The 23,292-nt window shown below is 41.7% G+C and overlaps 1 protein-coding gene across 3 annotated transcripts in view; it reads left to right on the top strand.

Annotated features, from left to right (window-relative positions):
• Positions 1-23,292, top strand: part of POT1 (protection of telomeres 1) — a 150,257-nt gene that overhangs the window by 7,732 nt on the left and 119,233 nt on the right. For 2 of the 3 annotated variants that reach the window (XM_038410215.2, XM_038410206.2), the window contains exons 2-4: positions 2,967-3,091; positions 10,361-10,433; positions 13,490-13,581. In XM_038410215.2, coding sequence (XP_038266143.1) covers positions 2,978-3,091; positions 10,361-10,433; positions 13,490-13,581 — 279 coding nt within the window. In that variant the 5' untranslated portion in view covers positions 2,967-2,977. The remainder of the gene's footprint in view (positions 1-2,966; positions 3,092-10,360; positions 10,434-13,489; positions 13,582-23,292) is intronic. The other variant, XM_038410224.2, reaches the window with a different exon arrangement.

Below are 23,292 nucleotides of genomic sequence, written 5' to 3'. Positions count from 1 at the left end.
ATTGGCAGGTCGGGCTGGTTTGTTTACTTGCAGCATCTGCAGGTTAGGCCGATCACAGCTCCCACTGGCCATGGTTCATTGTCCCAAGCCAATGGGGGCTGTGGGAAGCGGCATGGGCCAAGGGATGTGATTTCTGAGTTAGAAAATATAAAGTATTTTGGTTAGTTTGCCTGAAACCAACAGAAGGACAAGACTAAAAGGGCAGGAAGTTCTATTTAAAGTGGACATCTTCTAAAAAGACTAAGTATGAAGAAATAAAACAAAATTAAGAACATAAGAATGGCCATACTGGGTCAGACCAAAGATCCATCCAGCTCAGTATCTTGTCTACCACCAGTGGCCAATGCCAGGTGCCCCAGAGGGAGTCAACCTAACAAGTAACGATCAAGTGATCTCTCTGCTGCCATCCATCTCCATCCTCTGACAAACAGAGGCAAGGGACACCATTCCTTGCCCATCTGGCTAATAGCCATTAATGGACTTAACCTCCATGAATTTATCCAGTTCTCTTTTAAATAGTTCTAGCCTTCACAGCCTTCTCAGGCAAGGAGCTCCGCAGGTTGACTGTGCTGAATGAAGAAGAACTTCCTTTTATTTGTTTTAAACCTGCTACCCATTAATTTCATTTGGTGGCCCCTTGTTCTTATATTATGGGAACAAGTAAATAACTTTTCCTTATTCACTTTCTCCACACCACTCATGATTTTATATACCTCTATCATATTCCCCTTTAGTCTCCTTTCCAAGCTGAAAAGTCCTAGCCTCTTTAAACTCTCCTCATATGGGACCTGTTCCAAACCCCTAATCATTTTAGTTGCCCTTTTCTGAACGTTTTCTAATGCTAGTATATCTCTTTTGAGATGAGGGGACCACATCTGTATGCAGTATTCAAAATGTGGGCATACCATGGATTTATATAAGGGCAATAAGATATTCTCCATCTTATTCTCTATCCCTTTTTAAATGATTCCTAACATCCCGTTTGCTTTTTTGACTGCCGCTGCATACTGTGTGGACGTCTTCGGAGAACTATCCACGATGACTCCAAGATCTTTCTCCTGATTAGTTGTAGCTAAATTAGCCCCCGTCATATTGTATGTATAGTTGGGGTTATTTTTTTCCAATGTGCATTACTTTACATTTATCCACATTAAATTTAGTTTGCCATTTTGTTGCCCAACCACTTAGTTTTGTGAGATCTTTTAGAAGTTCTTCACAGTCTGCTTTGGTCTTAACTATCTTGAGCAGTTTAGTATCATCTGCAAACTTTGCCACCTCACTGTTTACCCCTTTCTCTGGATCGTTTATGAATAAGTTGAATAGGATTGGTCCTATGATTGACCCTTGGGGAACAGCACTAGTTACCCCTCTCCATTCTGAAAATTTACCATTTATTCCTACCCTTTGTTCCCTGTCTTTTACCCAGTTCTCAGTCCATGAAAGGATCTTCCCTCTTATCCCATGACAACTTAATTTACATAAGAGTCTTTGGTGAGGGACCTTGTCAAAGGCTTTCTGGAAATCTAAGTACACGTGTGGACAAGGGGGATCCAGTGGACACAGTTTGTTGATCCCCTCAAAGAACTCTAATAAATTAGTAAGTCATGATTTCCCTTTACAGAAACCATATTGACTTTTGTACAACAATTTATATTCTTCTATGTGTCTGACAATTTTATTCTTTACTATTGTTTCAACTAATTTGCCCAGTACTGACGTTAGACTTACCGGTCTGTAATTGCCAACATCGCCTCTAGAGACCTTCTTAAATATTGGTGTTACATTAGCTATTTTCCAGTCATTGGGTACGGTAGGTGATTTAAAGGACAGGTTACCAACCATAGTTCTGCAATTTCACATTTGAGTTCTTTCAGAACTCTTGGGTGAATGGAATCTGGTCCCGGTGACTTATTACAGTTAAGTTTCTCAATTAATTCCAAAAACACCTCTAATGACACTTCAGTCTGTGACAATTCCTCAGATTTGTTACCTACAAAAGACGGCTCAGGTTTGGGAATCTCCCTAACATCCTCAGGTGTGAAGACTGAAGCAAAGAATTCATTTAGTTTCTCTGCGATAACTTTATCGTCTTTAAGTGCTCCTTTTGTCCAGGGGCCCCACTGATTGTTTAGCTGGCTTCCTGCTTCTGACGTACTTAAGAAACATTTTATTACCTTTTGAGTTTTTGGCTAGCTGTTCTTCAAACTCCTTTTTGGCTTTTCTTATTACGTTTTTACATTTAATTTGGCAGTGTTTATACTCCTTTCTAAATAAAATTTATTTTATCATCTGGTATCTTGAAAAATCAGTTGAGTCTAGTTTTTATTAAATCACTATATGCATTATTCTTATGTCTACTTATTTGTATGAGAACTTGTGAACACAGTTCTGTACATCTTATTAAAATTGTTTTTATACCAAATTCATGCTATACTTCGAATGACTTTTTTTCTTTCCCCCCAACAGAAATTGTGGTAGCTTTTTTGAATTGCAATAAACTGCTGGTAATGACATAAAAATATCTATTCTGACTTCCCAGGTCAGGGTCTGATACTTACTATTTTATATGGATTTTATGGGCAAATGATACTCATGATGCCCATTTTGTTCTTTTTTCTGTTTTAAGTATTATGTGTGAGCATTATTTTGTTACAGAAACTTAATATAAAATGAATTCTTAAAAAAAAAAAATAGCTGAAAAGCTTGCAAATTGAAAAGGCTTAACTTGAGACCTCACGTCAGGCAAGTGCTCCTTTGATATGCTTTGCATCCTGCTAACATCAGTAAGATATTTGAGCTCATCTGTTGTTGAAGATTATAAATATGCCAAATGAAGCAGTTGAACTTCAGCTCAATTGAAGTGACTTCACATTCAAACCAAAGTTGCAACAAGATTTAATTATTTCTTTACTGTACAGGTTAGTAATATGTGACTAATTGATGCCTTTATTTTTAATCTCACTTAGATAAAGCAGCTATGTCTGTTCAAGTCATTGATGGCTCTCTTGAAACTCTACTACCAAGCCATCTGCAGAAAGTGGATTTAAAATACCTGCAAATGGGTTGTGATCAGGCCAACAAATACTTTCAGGTAACTTACTAGCAAGAGGATATTGGTCATCTTTAAAAAAATAAATAAATAAAAAAAATGCTAAATGTATAAGGCATGCGTAAGCTCCCCTTACATGGCCCCGGCATCTGTATATCCTCCCTGGATCTAAGTCGTTGTTTAAAATACTTTACCATTTTCTTTATAGCATTTGTATTCCAAAAAATTGCAGTTTTGGGAGCGTTTTTTTGGGCTTGATTAGATAAACAATCAAAGAAAGGGAACTACCCTAAAATGACAGCACTATGGATTAAAATCACTTTTCTGGTCTGGTGATTTTTAAAGGCGTTTCTCATTTCTTATACAAAGCAATTCAATCTTCCAGTTTTATGAAGACAATTATTCTAATAGCAGCTACCACATCAAAATGTAATTGTTTTTTCCTCTTTATGCCCTTGCTATAAAATGTGCTACATTGATAATAGCAATGTTTGGTTGCCAAGTAGTTAGTTGTTCCAGACTGGGAAATGTAGGGGGTATGGAGCAGTTCACATTTAGGAGTGTGTTCTCAGCTTCAGGCACAGAATGTTAGTGAAATAGACACCTTAGATCTATTTCTTAAAATGTGAGGCCTTATTGTGTTCTTTTATCAAAATGTTTACTTTAATAAGATTTCTGTGAATGTAACTTTAAATCCGTTTTATCATCCCAAACACTTGGGGGGGATGGGAATCAATATCCTAAACTTTCATTAGGTCTGCTGTGAAAAACAATCTCTGTTTAGAAGAAAAAGCCAAACAAGCCCGGCAGTTCAAACTTTCGATCATTGTTTTGCATATTGTGCACATTCAGAGAAAGGCCTGTGAGGTGGATGTGATACAGAGATCCATTTCCCATACGGTGTGGGGATGCTAGTGAGATCTTGCCACAAGCCATCTGGCCTGATTGTTGTTTCTGTGGGGGGCTGAACCTGCGGACCAGATCACTAAGAGTAATGGGGGAAAGGGGAAAACACAGGAGTTTAAAAGAAAGAGAATTCATTTCTAATTGCTATCGTGTTGTGTGTGGCCAAGAGAGGTTTAGGCCTCCTTTCTCTATACTTTTTGTGTTGTCTTCAATCCTCCATATACTAGGTGGTTTAGTCTGCAGGAAGGGCTTGTTGCTGCAATTTCTTGAGGTGGAGTGAATTATTCCCAAGAAGATGAGAGGAAATATTTTTGAGAATTGAAGTGAAAAGGGACATGACATCCCCACCCCCTAAAGTCTTTCAGGAAAAAACACATTCTCCTAAGTTCTGTGTTTCTCCTTTCCTCCCACTTTCGGATATCTGTACTCTTTGGAGTAAGCACATCTGCAAGCAAATGTGACAGACTGTACAGAATTACTGGACATGTAGTAAAACGTTGAGGCAGACAAAAGCAGATTCGAACTTAGGAAATACTTCTGCCAAAATCTACATCTGCAGTTGGAAAGTAGAATGTTTAGTGTGTCTGGTGATAGTGCAATATTTTAGCTGATTGTAAAGGAGAAGCTAGATACAATTGCCTTCTAGGACCCTTGTCTCACATTGAGAGAGCTTGATTCTGCTGCAGCCTCTTCTAGGAATAAGCAGGTGACTGTGAAAGAGTTGTTTGGCACAAAACAATACAGTTAGCAATCTAATCCTTTTTTAATGTTGAGTGCTAAGTGCTCTGGAGAATCCAGTTTTGCATGGCTAGCTGTGAGCAACCGTAAAATAGCCTGAGATCATCTCAGTGGTTGAACTCCATAGAATGCATCCGATGAAGTGAGCTATAGCTCACGAAAGCTTATGCTCAAATAAATTTGTTAGTCTCTAAGATGCCACAAGTCCTCCTTTTCTTTTTGCAGATACAGACTAACAAGGCTTCTACTCTGAATCCATAGTTACTGTCGCTCTCTAGAGGAATTACCATGTTGCAGAGCTAAAAGAAAACGAATCGAATCAATTTTTAATTTTTTGGCCAATGTCTAAATTCATTTTGTCCTCAATGAATTTATCCTGACTCAGCAAAGGTGATAAAGGAACAGATAGCAGCATGGAATTTAGTCTAGTTTAAAAAGAAAATCCTCTTGCTACAGCTGCCCTGAATCTCCCCACTGTATTTTGTAGTTTTACAATCACATTTTCCTGTTTTTGTTTGTTTGTGGTTTTTTGGTTTTTTGGTTTTTTTTTTTTGGTTTTAAAGTTCCCCTCTCCTTTTGCTGTATGAAACTGACTGCTCAGGGGAATCGGTGAAACTGACTAGATACGAAGTACTAAACTGCAAAAGTAGACCCACTAATTTTAGATGTTTGTTTAGGCATAAGTTATAAAATATTTTCAGACAAAAGTTTTGTTTTCTTAAGTTTAACTGCCAGCTGAAATGAGCGTCCAAGCTATTCTGTTGGAATGTGGAGACTATACATTGTAAACCATTTTCCAAACCTTTTCACGAAGGTGTTTGGATACGTGAGGGACAGTGCTGTGAAAGTGAGCAAGTACTGGTCATAAGCCCGAAACACGTACTACTTAATGGAACATGTTTAACTTCTTGGCACATCTCCTGTACTTCTTGGGGAACATTTGGAGGAGGAGCTTTAGGAACATAAGTTTTCTAGTGGTAGTTGGGGAAGAAAGAAAGTGGGGCAATTCATAGCTACTCCAATGAAAGCCATTTACAAATAGTTCTTGCAGTGTCACTGCAAATACTTAGGCCACGTCTGCACTTACCATGGATCGATGCTGCTGCGGGTCTAGTGAAGACCCACTAAATCAACCGCAGAGCTCTCTCTGATCGACTCCTGTACTCCACCGTAACGAGAGGAGTAAGGTAAGTCGATGGGAGAGTGTCTCCTGTCGACGCAGCTTGATGTAGACACTGCAGTAAGTCCACCTAAGCTATGTTATTCACATAGCTGGAGTAGCGTAACTTAAGTCGACTTACCCCGGTAGTGTAGACAACTCCTTAATATTGCTTTCCTTGTTGGTCATTGCAATGTGCAATGTTTGGTTTCCTGATGCTTTTTGCTATGTAGGACACTTGGATTAGGACAGCTCCTTTTCCAAAGATAGGTGCAGCCCAACTGACAATGGTGTAATTTTGTCACTAACTATCAAATGTAATTTTAAGCATGTAGAATATATAGTATGTATCTGCATCAGTAGAAATGCGCAAAACATGAGGCAGACTAACTGAAAGCCCACTTGATTTATGTCACAAAACTGGATTTTGTCACTTTACCAGAAGACACAGATAAGCTTCTGAGTACTGAAATGCAAAAAGAAAGGAGGGGGAAAAAAAGCAAACCAAAACACACACACCATGATAAGATGCACCCAGACACTGCATGAGTGCTTGGAGAAAAATGAACAGGAGTACTTGTGGCACCTTAGAGACTAACAAATGTATTAGCGCATAAGCAGCAAAATGGTTGTTTATATCAGCCAGGTGCACCTAATTTGAAGCAGTGCAAGTACTTTATCTACATATGAAGTCTTGAAGGTTATCAGATACCTTTCTAGTAAACCAGCTGCTGAGGATTACATTGCTGTGAAAGCACAACTGCATTGAATGAAAAGGACGTTATTTAGTTTTATCAGGTTAGCACAGAATGTTTTCCAGACTTGAAAGTTGTCTTTAAGAGCCAGTCCATAGTGCAAGTGATTAAACCTTCTTTTTATGTTCTGTCAGTGGTACTCGAACTTTTCCTGCTGTGGGCCCCCCCACCTCCTTACCAGTAATGGAATCTGTCTGTGTCCTCCCTCCATTACTGCACAGTGTGCTCAGTGGTGGAGCTGGGGGCAGAACTGGGGATGGGGGAAGGAGCTGGGAGTAGAGGCGAAGCTGACCTGGGGGCAGAGAGGGAATGAGGGCAGAGGTGGGGTGGGGTGGAGCAGGCAGCGGAGCAGGCAGCCAGGGTCGCAGCAGAGTTGGTCTGGGGAGAGTGGGACTGGGTGGAGCTCCTTTCCCCACTCCTGTGGGGGCTGGCCCTGGCCTCACTGCAGGGCTGCCTCCCCCCGTGCCCCCGCATGTTCCTCTGCGTCCCCCCAGGGGACCACTGTGTTATACTAATGCTAGATGTTAAATGCAGGGGCATGAAACCAGATAACTTAGGTCAGCATATAGTGCTGCAGCAGAATGAACTCAAATGAAGAACAGTTCCTTCCAACAAAAGTTCCAGAACACTTATTCTTCCTCATTTGTTTTTATTAAAATTTGGTGTCTCTTTTTTAACAACTTGTGCACAGGTTATCCTTTGCTTGTGTCAAGGCTGATTCCCCACTCTGGCTCTCTGAGTGCAGGAATTGGGGGCCCACAAGGATTCTAAAAATTAATACTGGCCACTCTAGGCTTGTATTAAACTCACAAGGTTATAACTTTTCTCTGACCTTGGATGGGTAGATGCTGCAACCACCCAAGTGCAAAAAAATCCTTTGAGAACCCAGGAAGGTGCACTTGGGAATTCCTTTCAGTGGGGTAAATTTTATTAGAAACAAAAAGAAAGAAAATACATCTGGAAACTCAGGCTATTGCTAGATTTAAAAAAAAAACAAAAAAACCCCACTTACAAGGATTAAGCATCAAGAATAACTTTCTTGAGGTGCAGCTTAAAAGTTAAAAGCAAAATAAAAGCATTTGGGGTTAGCACAGCGGAGTCCACAAGCCATAAAGAACTAAAAAGAGATAAACGTAATCGCATCTTCCCAGACATTTCCTGATCTACTTACATATCTGGGATTTCAAATGAGTAGTTTTAGGTATGATACTGAGGATTTTTCATACCTGGCCCAAGCTTCTTACAGCATACTTGCTCCCCCTTTCTCGGTCTGTTGTTCTCGGAGAGAGGCAAACAGGAAGTTTTTTCTCAATTTTAAAAAGTTCTATCCTTCCCATTGGCTCTTTTGGTCAAGTGCCTGCTCCGTTCTTTTTACCTATGCATTGCAGGGAGACTTTTTAACTCTTTACAGGTAAAGCAAGTAGAGGACAGCTACTAAGAGGGATTTTATAGCTAGCTTGTGTTCATAAAAGGGAGCCCGCCTTTCATTTATCACAGCTTGTAATTAACTCTTAGGTTGCTTTCTCCCTTCCTCCCTCCCCCCCCATCTTGAATCAGTTTCTGCTCTTTTACACTGGTAGCTCTGTTAGATTCAGGGGAACTATGGATTTAGACTGATGTTACTGGTAACAGGCAAAATTCGGTGTATTTTTTTTTAACAACTTGTACACAGGTTATCCTTTACTTGTAATTTTAAATAAATCCCCAAATTAAAATATGAGTGGAAAATCTGTTTCTTTAGGTACTTTTAGGGACATTTCCGGTACCTTTATAAAGCATTGTTTTAGTGTTTGCTGGTGATTAAAATGTGCATTTATGACATTTCATGTTGCACCATAAAACTTGCCATCTTGCTCCTGAAAAGTGGCACTATTACCATGATAAATAGTGTTATAACTTTTTTTTTGTTTTGTTCTAAATGAAACACTATTGCTGCTTTGGCAGAAATAAAGCTGTACAACATGTTCTGAATCACTACTCTATTTGAAATATGTTGGAGATTAGGGGTACATGGATTTGTTTTTAATTTATTTTTTTTAGAAAAAAAAGAAAAATTATTTGGATTTAATGTGGAGACTTCTATTTTGGTTACTAGTCAGTTGCCCAATGTTGTTTATTTCTTAAAGTGTCTGTAATAGATGGCTATTGATATGTAGCCTATACTCATTTAGCTTTCCTGCCTCCATTGACAGCTGTTTCCACTGCCTAACACTGTCTTCTAATATTTAACCCACACTTCCCGTGATGCTATATAAGACCACTATGATTCTTTCTGTCCTGGTTGGCTGGTAATAACATACCTGTCATCTTGTTAATGCTCCTTTTGTGGTTTTTATAGACGGTTGTCTTTCTCCCTCTCTACTCCACTCATGTTTTTCCATACTGAACATACCCAGTTCTCTTACAGATAGATAGATATAGATTTATTTTTCAAACCTTATCATGTTTTTCTTCCCGCTGAACCATTCTTCATATTGTTCTATTTTTAAAATGGACATAGCACTAAACCTGCCAAATGTGGAGGAATGCACTCAGTTGACTTACATGTTCTGTTAATTAACCTTTTTATGGTAAAATCCCATTTTTGCCCCATTCATTCATTCTGAGCAGATGTCCAGTATAACTAGAATTGGAATGCAATGATATAATTCTGTGCTTCCATTTGACTTCGGTGTAAACGGAGTTTGATTGTTAGTAGGTTACCCTGTACAGCCAAAAAGTATTTGCAACAGTCACACAATGGTGTGATTCAACTCTACATGCCCCGGGTTTGCATGATACCAATATTCTGATCAGTTCTCCACGTCTTAAATACATTTATATAGAGGATTATTTATTCCCATATGAATTTCTTTACTTTTGTCTCTTGACTCTAATTTCACACACGTCTCAATACTTCCCTCCAGAATATTTGCAATCCATTGTATCTTCTGATTATTTTGCATCACCTCTTTAGACACTTTTTTTTTACTTCTGTGAATTAGCCCTTCATTTGCCCTTAACTAGCAAAACCTATCTTTGTGGTTACCTCCTTTAAGTACATGGCCTACATTTCTGAGGTACTCATTAGCATCTGTGTAGCAACTACTGATAACTCTTGCAGAAATGTTGTTGAGAGTTGCTTATGTGTCTGTCCACTTGAGTCTTCCTCAGAAATCAAATTTATTTTTAGTGCCTACATATTTTTATCTCCTGGTTTGTAACTCTCAGTTAATTATTTTGTTATGTTCCTCTGTCTAAATATTATTTCCTGTATTCTGAGAGGCTATTGTTTTCCTGCCTTCTCTTGTTTACTTGCTTTAGTTAACTTCTCACCGGATATGTGCCTCTTTTCTCCAAGTGGAAAGTCCAAGAACATGTATAAAAAAATAAAATATACCAGACGTAATGAAAAGCAGTGATTAATTTAGTTTTGGTCACCTGTTAGCCACTTGCTTTCTTCCTTTCTCGTTGCTCTAGCCTAGATGGTTGAATTGCTCAATGTCAAACCCCTCTTAGACCTGACAGCTTTTGGTTAAAATTCACTTACTTGCTCTCATATCTTCTTAACCTTGACCACCAAATTACTCTAAACCGCCCCCACAATCTGTTTGTCAAACCAGAATAACATTAATTCATGCTGGACACTGGCTTTGTGCTTTGAAGCTTCTACCAGTTATTTTTATTGCAGTGACCCAGAGTTGCTCATAGCTTTATTTTAGAGTTTTTTGTTAATCAAATATTTTTGTTTGTTTGTTTCTTCTTTCATTTCAGGGAACAGTTATTATCTCCTACCCTTTAACTAAACTTGGAAATGGAACAGAATTTTTCAAGATTGTACTTCAAGGTATTCCCATTTAAATATACAATTCTTTACTTTTGTGGAAGTTACTAATGTATCTCTTAAAATTTTTCTATATCAGTATTAATAAACCTTGGAAAAGAGCTGTTTTGTTGTGTTCAGCACTTGTATACCCTCAGAATATGGTATTTTAAATTTACATGCCACTGAGTCATTTGAAACAACGTGACTATAGCGCTTCAGCAGACTTCCTGTAGTTATGCAACCTTGTAATCTGTTGTGTTAGATTGTTCCAGCAATATATTACTTTTATGTACTGTCTTAATGCTGCATTTCTTCAGTTTGTAACCACTTGAAAAACTGAAGAGCAACTGTATCAAATTCAGTAGTAATAGCCATGGTTGATATATGGAAATAAAGCGTTTATTGTGGCCATTGTGCTGGCAGAAGGTATAATGTATAACATATTGAGTCCTATTCCAGGTTGAACAGATTAAAGCTATATCTTTAATTAATTGACTTGGGTTTTAAAAAAAAAAAAATTGAGACATTTAGTAGTCAAGACTAAACTGCACAGCTAGAAGCTGAAACAAAAGATGAGGAAGGGAAAGATTGCTAGTGATATTCAAAACAACTGCTGAGAAGCCCAACTCTCCCAGTTCCGTGGAGAAAGAATGCAGATGGTGTTCCTAGATACTGCTTGGGGCCGTAACTCTTGTATTGGACTCTGGCAATACAGTATTTAAGGGCTTGTCTACACTGGCAATTTACAGCGCTGCAACTTTCTCACTCAGGGGTGTGAAAAAACACACCCCGATCGCAGCATGTTTCAGTGCTGTAAAGCACCAGTGTAGACAGTGCACCAGCACTGGGAGCCATGCCCCTCATGGAGGTGGGATTTTTAGAGCACTGGGAGAGCGCCGCAACCACACAAGCCATGTTAAAGTGCTGCCGTGGCAGTGCTTTAGTGTTTTCAGTGTAGACTAGCCTTAAGTTTTGAAGACCCTCTCCTGGCCCAGAAGAAAATATTTTATTTCTGTCTTCCTCTTTCCCACTTTACTTCTCCTCACCCCCATCCTGTCCTCCACTAGAGGATCTCTGCTACTTGACTCCTCTCTGTCTCCTGGTTGTTGTATGAGGGTAGGGAAGAGGGTGCTAATCTATTATTATACCTCTCCAGCCTCAAGGGTTACTTTGTGGTTCTTGTCCTCTACTCTCTAGTTACGTTTACAATACACATCACTTTCAGCAGCGTGTTGTGTACATGTAGCTACATGCCAGAGTGAAAAGCACATTGTGTCCACACTGTGGCTTGCAGCTAGATGATCCAATGAAAAGCTCTGGCAGAGGGGAGGCAGCAGAGAAAGGCTCTATCAGTGGAGAAGCAACGGGACACCGCGCTGACAAAAATAGCAGTGTAGATGGGGAGGCATGGCTTGGGTGAGTAGAGAGCCTTATTGGGTGTGTACTTGAGTATATACTGACATCCTTCAAGCATGTCTTTATTCTACTTGCCTAAGCCATGCCTCACCATCTACCCTGCTGTTTGTACCTGTGCTACAGGGTCTACATGATTATGTACACTATACACCCCCGAAAAGCATGCAGTGTAGATGAAACTTATCTGTAGTGCTGATGCTCCTAGCACAGACGTGGGCAAACTATGGCCCATGGGCCACATCCAGTCCACGGGACTGTCCTGCCTGGTACCTGAGCTTCTGGCCGGGGAGGCTCACCCCCGGCCCCTCTTCCCTCCCCCACAGCCATGCCACCATGCGGGCAGTGCTCTGGCCTGCCACTCCTGTCGGGCAGTGCGGCAGCGTGGCTGGCTCTGGCATGGTAAGGGAGTGGGGGGTTGGATAAGGGGCAGAGGGTCCCAAGGGACAATCAGGGAGCAGGGGGCGGTTGGATAGGGGATGGGGTCCCGGGGGGGGCGGTTAGGGGTGGGGGTGTGGATAAGGCAGGGGACAGGGAGCTGGAGGAGGAGGAGGGTTGGGTGGGGTCCCGGGGGTGTTTAGGGGTGGAGGTTCTGGGGGGGGGGAGGGTCAGAAGATGGGGAACAGGGGCAGTTTGATACGGCGTGGGAGTCCCAAGGGTCTGTCAGGGGGTGGGGGTGTGGATAGGGGTAGTGGCAGTCAGGGGATAGGGAGCGGTGGGAGTTGGATAGGGGGTGGGTTGGGGCGGGGGGCTCCTGTGAGGAGGCAATCAGGGGTCAAGGAGAAGGGAGGGGTGGATGGGGGTCGGCGGTTCTGAGGGGGGTGGGAAGTAGGAGGGGGTGGATAGGGAACGGGGGCTAGGCTGTTTGGGGAGGCACAGCCTTCCCTACCTGGCCCTCCATACTGTTGCACAACCCCGATGTGGCCCTCTGGCCAAAAAGTTTGCCCACTCCATCCTAGAAGCAGCAGGTGAATTTGATGCAGTCATTGTCAGTTTCACTGCTACCTACTCAGGTCTGAATAGACCTGAAACTTCCCCAGAGTTTGGTTAACCTGAGCCGCAGCAGAGTGCAATTATCTATGAGCCTCAGCAGGGGCACTGGAGTTCTTTACAGTTTCAAGAAAATGACTGTATCAGTTCACACATGGATGGTCATTTCTGTAATCATAATAGCTAGAATATGTTTTAAAATGAAAGCTTAATTATAGCAGATATTCAAACCTAGGTCTCCCAGCTCCCTGGGGAAAACTTCTTGGTACTTTTTCAAGTCATGGATTATCTCCATATAAAATAGTTATACAATATATTCTTTGCTAATACAGAGAATTAAATATAACTTAATAGTGTATTCTATCTCTAACATAAATCATCCAAGTGGGAGCTTTGTCACTTCTATGTTTAATATACATTGTTTTTCTGTACATGCACATTTTAAATTGTGATCAAACACATAAAAAGTATTTTATTTCATATAGACAGTATTGTTTGTATAGCTACTTTTCTGTGCCTTTTAAAATATTTTGCATGTATATATCAGTTTTCATTCAAATAAAAATGTGTTTTGCACTGTAGAGAAGAATGTTTTTGTAGAGACTTTTCTGTCACCATTTTGGTATAAAAGGATTGGTAAAAGTAATCTGGATTGTTTATGCTTCTCTTTATAGAGTCAGAGAATTCATGTTCAAAGACCAGCACCATCAATGTTTTATTCTTTGGAAGGTTGGCAGACGATTGTGGAAAAGTTGTACATCAAGGGGTAAACATTTTTATTTCTTCGTCTTTCTGAGTGGCTTTTCTAAAGATCTAGCTTAATTTACTATTCTATCTAATTTGTTTAAATAGATTTTAAGCGACATATTGAGCCGTTGTTAGAAATATTAACTAGAAAGGAAAATATAGTTTTGTTTGGGTTAATAAGAAATTAACATAAGTAAACTAAGAACTTGATTATTTTATATTATCAGAATACCGTCCTGTTTACCTAGCAAATGAATGGGGATGAATATTGGTGAATGGTGACTCGGAGGCTGCCCAGTTATGAATATAAGTAACATTTATGTTGTAGTTTGATGTAGACAGTAGATTAATCACTGAGTTGATTTAAATGACACTATCAAGCAAAAAGTGTTTTGAAAATGCCTAAAATAATGCAACTCTTACTATTTATGCAGTATAATTGGTGTACCTTACTTTTTGTGGATAATGAATCTAGCAGTAGAATATACATACAATATAATATTAATGCCTATCTCTTGTATATAAAACCACATATGGCACTTCAGTCACTGACTGGCTGCTGTCTTCATAATGCAGCAGAGTTACAAGTTTGGTTTAATATACCAGTGAGATGCATGTAAAGTCAAATCAGCACAAGAGGTTGGTTGTTATGGTCCTAAAGTAGGAAAGTAAAACAATTTTAAACAACGAATGTGCTAAATATTGGTTAGCTTGGATGATGATGACACTTTAATAAACTGATTTTCAGATCAATAGTTAAACTAAAAAAGGAAGGCCAGAAAAAAGTGAATCCGGTACATAGCCTTGTTTTAATGATTCAACATTTCTGAAGTAAACAATTTAAAGCAAAAATCAGTGTGAATTTAGTGTGGAAAGAGCAATGGCTTGGGTAGTGTACTTGGCAAGCTTCTTTGCACAACTCTGCCACTACATTTTACCACTGTACTAACCTGTGGGGGCACACGCATGCGCGCACACAACTGACCACTCTTCGGGGCGGGTCTGGAAATGGGCAGCTTCAGCCTGAGTTGCTCTGTATTTTTGAAGTGTATGAAATGCATAGGTATTGGGCTAGCTCTGCTCTTTTAAAGACCAGTCAGCTTTTTTTTTTTTTTTAAACTCCGAGCTAAGTTATGACTTAAACTTGGCTCTCAGTAGGAAAAAAAAATAAACTTGTACTTCTCATGAGAAGCTTTAATACAAAACCATATCAGCTTCAAGGATTCATTCATCAGACCATGAGGAAGGTGGGATGGAAGCTGCTGGTTTCCAGGGCTACACTGAGTGCTTTAAAATCCTTGAGGTCCTAGCACAGAGGTGGGCAAACTACAGCCTGCGGGCCACATCCAGCCTGCGGGACTGTCCTGTCCAGCCCTTGAGGCTAGCCCTCAGCCCTTCCTCTGCTGTCCCCCTCCCCTGTAGGTATGCTGCCACGCAGACAGCGCAGCTTGCGCCCGCCCACCTACCAGGCTTTCCAATAAGCCAGTCCTGCCACTCTGAGCAGCATGGTATGGGGGCGGGGGAGGGTTAGATAAGGTGCAGGAGATCCCGGGGGGCAGTCCAGGACAGGGAGAAGGGGGCGGTTGGATGGGGCAGAGGTTCTGGGGTGTGTGTCAGAGGACAGGGAATGGGGGTGTTGGATAGGTGTAGGAATCCCAGGGGGCTTGTCAGGGGGTAGGGGTGTGGATAGGGGTCGGGGCAGTCAGGGAACAGAGGGCAGTTGGATGGTGCAGAAGTTCGTGGGGGGGCAGTCGGGGGATGAGGAACAGAGCGGGGTTGGATAAGTATGGGAGTCCAGGGGGGCTTGTCAGGGGGTGGGGGTGTGGACAGGGGTTGGGGCAGTCAGGGGACAGGGAGAAGGGGGGATTGGATGGGGGAGGGCCCAGGGCTGCAGTTAGAGGAGGGGGCCTGGGAGAGGGTGGTCAGGGGACAAGGAGCCGTGGGAGTTGGATGGGTTGGGGGTTCTGAGGGGGAGCAGTCAGGGGGTGGTAAGTGGGAGGGGGCTGATAGGGGGCGGGGACCGGGCTGTTAGGGGAGGCACAGCCTTACCTAGCCGGCCCTCCATACAGTTTTGCACCCCCGATGTGGCCCTCAGGCTAAAAAGTTTGCCCACCACCTGTCCTAGCACTTTAAACATTCTTAACGTGACTAAATTAATATCACATTTTTAAAAAGTGGATTGCCTTTCTTTTTGTGTATGAATGGATCTCAGGGGAAGGTAATTAAAAGTTAGTAATTACCGAAAGCAAATGTCTTCAGAACTTACCTTACGTGTGAAAGAGGGTATATCAGCCCTTTAAAGTGAGAGACTAATGCAGAAGATATTTTGAAGACTGCACTGCTTGTAGGAAATCTACTATAGTCCACCTGATCAGAAAGAAGTGGACTATGAAATAATTGTTAAAATAAAAAAGTGAATGCTAGTTCCATCTTTGCATCTCCTCTTATCTGCAAACACTTCCTTTCTGCCTCTCATGTCATCAGATACTTTCAGGTCATTTAGAATCTCTGAGCTGAAATACCATGATATCTGCAAATCCTTTCTTACCAAAGCTTCTGGGTCTTGATACCTGTTATCAGCCTTCTTGAAAACATCATCTGGTAATTTACCAAACATCAGACCGATATTATTCAAGTTAAATAAAGTGATGTGCATTTAGGATACAGTTGAAAACTTAAAATCAAAGCTTTTAAAACTGAGCACCTCAAAAGATGTTCCATAAAGATAAACTTAAGTTACGCAAGGGGAAAAAAAGGGTTTTGAAAACAAAAAGATTTGTTTTTCTCCCGAATGTGTCGTAATCACTACCAACTGCAATGTTTTTCAAGAATGAATGTTCTTTTTCAGTACCAGATGCCTGAAAACATACTGATAAAAAGAATAAAGCATCCTTCTATTTGAAGCTATAGAGATTCACAAACCTTACACTCTGTTTCTGATACAGAATACATTTCAACTTTTCACTTAAGTTTCATTTACACAACAGTTTTTGCTGGATCCTTAAGCTTTTCTAGATTCGTTCTTGAAAAGCATTTTAAGAGCAGCTGTCTTGCTGGTAACATTTGCTAACACAAGCTTATTTTATTTTTTAAAAATACCTGTACTTATATTCTGAAGCTTATATTCAGACCCAAGTGCTTGTCAACAACCATTTTTAAAATGATTCCTCATCCACAAATTAACTGGGTTTTTTTACATGCATCTTTTAAAAAATTCAGCATTAAAATCTTTTAGTTTCTTTTAATCTTCCTGTTTGAACAGTGCTGCATCGTTTATACTCAGTTCAAGTTTACAAGGTTGTGGTAAATTCTGCGTATACAGCATTTAGGAGTACATGGTGAGCTAGCAATATCCTGTCCCAATAGGTAGAAAGTCTAGTCATAGATGTTCACAAAAAAACTGGGCATTTTGCTTCATTCAAGCTTAGGATCTCTCCTTCTGTCAGAGTCGTTCTAAGGAGGATGAGCTACTGAGGCCTAGTATTTCTGAGAAGGTGTCTTCTTGTAGGAAGCCTTCCAAAAGGTTGAATAAGTAAGATGTGCAAGTACCTACTTGAATAATTTTCATTGCCCCCAGTGGAAATTGCTTAAATATTTTCTGCATCTCTATAAGACTAGCTTAAAAAAAGATCCATGAATATTCTTTTGGCAAAAATATCGATCCATCACAAATATATCAAATGTAAAGTCCTAGATTAAGGCTAGAAGGAACCACTATAATCATCTAGTCTTACTGCATCTGTAATACAGGTCAAAGAGGCTTAGCAGTCATTTCGAATCAAGCCCATAATTCCGTTTCAGCTATAGCATGTTTTTAGAAAGATATCCAGTCTTGATTTAAAGATTTCAAGTGATGGGGAATCCTCTACATCTCTAAGTAAGTTATTAGTTACCCTCACTGCTAAAAATTTGTGCCATATTTCTAGTCTGAACTTGTCTAGCTGCGATTTCCAACCTTTAGATCTTGTTATGCTTTTGTCTGTTAGATTAAAGTGCTGTCTACTGTCAGAAATCTCTTTCCCATTTAAGTGCTGGCAGACCATGATTGAGTTGCCTCTTAACCTTCTCTTGGATAACTAAATAGACTGAGCTGCTTTTATGTTGCTTAAAGGCATGTTTTCCAAGGTAGACCAGTTTTTCAGCAGCCCCTTTTTGTGAAATTGAGCTTGATTATATTAATTTGGTTTTTAAGCTGATGAAGGGTCCTTTTGAGCCATTTGGTACATATGAGCTTAAGGACAGTACATGGGAGGTCATTTCAGACGTGATGGTAAAGACTTTGGGTCACAGGGTGAGCTTTGTTTCATGTGACATATTTCTGTGGGTTCTGATGTAACTCGGAGTCTTGTCTAAGTGTTTCTCAGATTGAATCCTTCACTGTTATAGACTGGCATGCCTAGAGCTTAAAGATCACGTCAAGTCTCATGCAGTTTGGGGCAGAGTAGCTTTTGCTGACAGGCTCAAATCTCTACAGCAGATTTGCAAAGCAACTACATGGTAGTTTGTACGAAGATTCTCAAAGCCATGTGACATCAAGAAACAAATCCAGGTTCAGATAGTCTTGTTCCAGAGCCGATTATCCATATCACCAGTGGCTGAGTCCTCTGAAAATTAAAGACCTGATGGTTTTTGCCCTTTCTGGCAGAAATACAAGCAGCAAAATGATGCCCTATGCAATAATTAGAAGATCAGAGAGCAGAGCATCAAACAGCAGCCATTGAACAGCCAATTTCAAATGTCCAGAGTGCACCAGCATCAGTGTTCAAACCTCCGTTGTGACTTGGAACTTCATTATACTTGCACCACTTTTAAAATGTGGTGTTGGGTTTGTTTTTTTTTTTTTTTAAATTGTTCAGTGTTAATCTGAGTGGATGAATTTGAGTTCTGGAAAGAATGGAGCTGTGACTCAGCAGGGTTTAATTAAAAAGCAAGATTATTATTCTCGATACACAAGCCCCCCTCCTGATAAGATACAAAAGGCAATAAAGATCAAAATGAAAGGAAAATACAGTTCCTTTCCAAGATTCTGATCTGAAATACTTTTTGGACTGCAGTAATCCATAGGCATCTCCAGCAGAGTCTGTTCTGAGAGACAAAGGTCGATATGAGTTAGATACCCCTTGAGGTCTTGCTTCCTTAAAGGCACAGTACTAAATTCCCACTCAACTTTTGCTCATGTTTATATCATCACTGTGCTACGGTACTATGAAGCTCTATTAATCCTTTTAAAAAGAAATAGAAAATAGTAGCTGGCCAATAGAGAAACAGTCAGTTCAACAAGGTTGAATGCTTTAGCACTGCTTGACACTTAGCCCTGGTCTACACTATGTGTTTAGGTCGAATTTAGCAGCGTTAGATCGATTTAACCCTGCACCAGTCCACACAATGAAGCCATTTTTGTCAACTTAATGGGCTCTTAAAATCGATTTCTGTACTCCTCCCCAACGAGGTGATTAGCACTGAAATCGACATTGGGTCGAATTTGGGTTAGTATGGACTCAATTCGACGGTGTTGGCTTCTGGGAGCAATCCCACAGTGCTCCATTGTGACCTCTCTGGATAGCATTCTCAACTCGAATGCACTGGCCAGGTACACAGGAAAAGCCCTGCAAACTCTTGAATTTCATTTCCTGTTTGACCACCGTGGTGTGACCACGCAGAGCTCATCAGCAGAGACGACCATGGAGTCCCAGAATCACAAAAGAGCTCCAGCATGGACTGAACAGGAGGTACTGGATTTGATCGCTGTATGGGGAGATGAATCTGTGCTATCAGAACTCCGTTCCAAAAGACGAAATGCCAAAATGTTTGAAAAAATCTCCAAAGGCATGAAGGACAGAGGCTGTCACAGTGACCTGCAGCAGTGCCACGTGAAACTTAAACTTAAGGACTTAAGCTCAGGCAAGCCTACTAAAAAAACCCTAGAGGCAAACACCTACTCAAGGTCAGAGCCCCAGATATGCTGTTTCTATGATGAGCTGCATGGAATTCAAGGGTGTGCCCCTACAACTATCCCACACCTGTACGTGGACTCCTGCAAGGGAGTCTCACGCAACAGGGATGAGAATTTTGGGGATGAGGGAGATGATAGCGCACACCAGGCAAGCGGAGAAACCGTTCTCCCCGACAGCCAGGAACTGTTTATCACCCTGGAGCCAATACCCTCCCAACATGGACTCCCGGACCTTGAAGGCAGAGAAGGCACCTCTGGTGAGTGTACCTTGTAAATATATACACGGTTTAAAAGCAAGCGTGTTTAATAATTAATTTGCCCTGAAGAATTGGGATGCATTCGCGGCAAGTATAGCTACTGGAAAAGTCTGTTAACGTGTGGTCCCGCTGTTTGCTGGCATTCAGTAACATCCGTTTTTATCTCTCTGTGTTATCCTCAGGAGAGTGATATCATTCATGTCACCTGGTTTAAATAGGGAAATTTTATTAAGGGGACATCAGAGGTTCCTGCTGGACTGTTTCCTGTGGCTGAAAAGAAATCATCCCCGCTGTTAGCCACTAGGGTGTGGGGAGGGGTGAATCGATCATCCCAGAGAATGGGGGAGGGGGTTAGTTGGGTTTGTGCTGCACATTAATCCGAAAACATGAGCCCCTCCTTTTAAATGACCAATGTGTCTTTTTCAGTTTTAATCTCCCTTTTTTTCCTCCCGCAGCTGCAAATGTTTCAATGCTGTGACTAGCATCTCCGTCTCAGAGGCTAGGGCAGATAAAAATGCGAAAAAAACGCGCTCGTAATGAAATGTTCTCTGAGCTCATGCAGTCCACCCAAACTGAAAGAGCCCAGCAGAATACGTGGAGGTAGACAATGGTAGAGTCCAGGAAAGCACAAAATGAACGCAAGGACAGATGGCTGGAGCAACAGGAGAGGTGGTGAGATCAAGAGGAAAGTTGGTGGCAGCATGATGAAAGGAGGCAGGATGCAATGCTTAGGCTACTGGAGAATCAAACTGATATGTTCTGGTGTATGGTTGAGGTGCAGGAAAGGCACAGACCGCCACTGCAACCCCTGTGTAACCAACCGCCCTCCTCCCCAAGTTCCATAGCCTCCTCACCCAGATGCCCAAGAACGCTCCTGACTACTGTCCAGGGTGCCTGTGTATGGCTTCGTGAGCCATGGCATTAAGGGGTAGGCTGGGTCCCCAAGGATAACTATAGGCATTTCAACACCTCCAATGGTTTATTTTCTGGTCTGGAAAGTAAGTCCCTTGCTGCAGCTGTTCATACCGACCACAGTTCCTGAAGATGCGAGCGTCCTGTACCTTTCCCAGCCATCCTACTTTGATGTTGGTGAAACGTCCCTTGTGATCCTATAGTGCTTGCATTGAAAAGTACCCCTTTTGGTTTATGTACTGGTTGCCTTGGTGATCCGGTCCCAAGAAAGGGATATGCGTTCCGTCTATCGCTCCACCACAGTTGGGAATCCCATTGCAGCAAAGCCATCCACTATGACCTGCACATTTCCCAGAGTCACTACCCTTGATAGCAGCAGCTCAGTGATTGCATTGGCTACTTGGATCACAGCAGCCTCCGCAGTAGATTTGCGCACTCCAAATTGATTCCTGACTGATGGGAAGCTGTCTGGCATTGCAAGCTCTAATCTTGGTATTCTTGCGCTTCAGAGCAGGGGAAAGCAAGTCATAAAGTTCCATGAAAGTGCCCTTACGCATGCGAAAGTTTCGCAGCTACAGGAATCATCCGAGACCTGCAACACTGTGTAGTCCCACCAGTCTGTGCTTGTTTCCTGGGCCCAGAATCGGCATTCCACGGCATGAGACTGTCTCATTGCCACAAGCATGGCCAAAGTGCTGGGGCCTGTGCTTTGAGAGAAGTCTGTGTCCGTGTCCTCATCACTCTCATCACTGTGCTGCCATTGCCGCCTCGCCTGCTTTTCCAGGTTCTGGTTCCGCATATACTGCATGATAATGCGCGAGGTGTTTACAATGCTCATAACTGCTTCAGTGATCTGAGCAGGCTCCATGCTTGTCGTGGTATGGCGTCTGCAGAAGAGTAGAGTTGCAAGGGAAGTAGTGGTTGGATGACCAGTTTTGCAGACCTACTGCACCGTCTGCTGCCAGGACACAACAGCTGAGCAGGCTGCACGCTTGCCGTGGTATGCAAGACAGGAGCAGCCGAGCAGAGTGGCAGCGGAAGCGGCCCTGCGAGACCACCAGAAGAGCAGAGTGGCAGAGGATGATGACAGTCATATAGAGGACCTGTGAGGTGGATTCATAGCATCAGGAGAGCAGAGTTGCAGCGGAAGTGGTAGATGATGACAATGTTTTGCAAACTTACTGCACCATCTGCTGAAAGCAGTATGGCAGCCGCACGGAAAAAAGTTGCGAAACGATTGTCTGCCATTGCTTTCACGGAGGGAGGGGTGACTGATGATGTACCCAAAACCACCTGTGACAATGTTTTTGCCCCATCAGGCATTGGGAGCTCAACCCAGAATTCCAGTGGGCAGCGGAGACTGCAGGAACTGTGGGATAGCTACCCACAGTGCAATTCTCTGAAAGTCAACGCTAGCCTCAGTACTGTGGATGCACTCCACCAATTTAATGCGCTTAGTAGGGACACACACGATTGACTGTATAATATCGCTTTCTAAAAAATCAACTTCTGTAAATTTGACCTAATTTCGTAGTGTAGACATACCCTCACAGTTACAAACTCTGCACTTGTAGGCGTTCTTAAACCTGGCTTTCCTTTCGCAGCTTTAGCTAACACAAGGGAAGAAGTGATGATAACAGATCACACCCTTTTCACTGGCTCCCAACTATAGTGCTCTCCATGTCTGCCATAAGTTGGTGGCATTCATTAATCTTCCAGAAATGGTTAGGTATTTCTCCTCTCTCTCTCTCCCTCCCCCTCCTTTCTACCTAGGGATGCATTTTCTGTTTACACTGTTTTAAAAATAGTTTGCTGAATCTAGTGATTTCTGTGCAGTGTATTCATATGACCTGAAAATCCCACATGCTTGATGTAAAGAATTTGATTGTCCACCCAATTGTGATAAAAGTGTTTTTTTATAAGTCCTCTTATCTATAGGGCATTGTAGATCATCAGTGTGAAACTGATAATTTCTATTTTAAAAACTAATGTTATATAGCAGTTCACATCTTTAAAACGCTATACAAACATTACCTAACTCTTCATAATGTCTCCTTAAGTTGTGTACATATTAACCCCATTTTTCACATATAGAAACAGTCACACAGGCTGTAACTTCCCAGCGGTCCTACTGTAAATCAGTGGGAGAGCTGGGAAAAGATCTCTGCTTTCTATATCCTAAATCAGTGGTTCTCAAACTTTAGCAACCTGAGGACTCCCGTTTTGATTTAAAATTTTTCACAGACCCCCAAAGTCCCCGCTCAGCCCCATGTCCCACTCCACCCCTTCCCCCAAGGCCCCACCCCCCCATTTCCTGTCCCCATTCCACCCCTGCCCCTCCTCTTTGTGCCCCCTCCCCTGATTGTGCCCCATTCCCACTCCTCTGCCTCCCTCCCAGCACCTCATGCATGCTGCTGGGAGAGAGGGGAAGGAGTTGATCAGCGGAGCCCCTGGAGTACCCTTGCGGACCCCAATTTGAGAAACACTGCCCTAAATCATGTTGTCTTTTATAATACAGTGCTGAAAGATTTCTTTTTCTTCACTTAAATTGTGCATTACTGACAGTGATTTAATGTTCACAGTAAATATTCAATTTATTAATTGGTCA

The sequence above is a fragment of the Dermochelys coriacea genome, chromosome 1 (assembly GCF_009764565.3).
Source record: "Dermochelys coriacea isolate rDerCor1 chromosome 1, rDerCor1.pri.v4, whole genome shotgun sequence".
NCBI lineage: Eukaryota > Metazoa > Chordata > Testudines > Dermochelyidae > Dermochelys > Dermochelys coriacea.
Note: the sequence above shows the minus strand (reverse complement) of the source record. Positions and strands in the feature narration are given on the sequence as shown.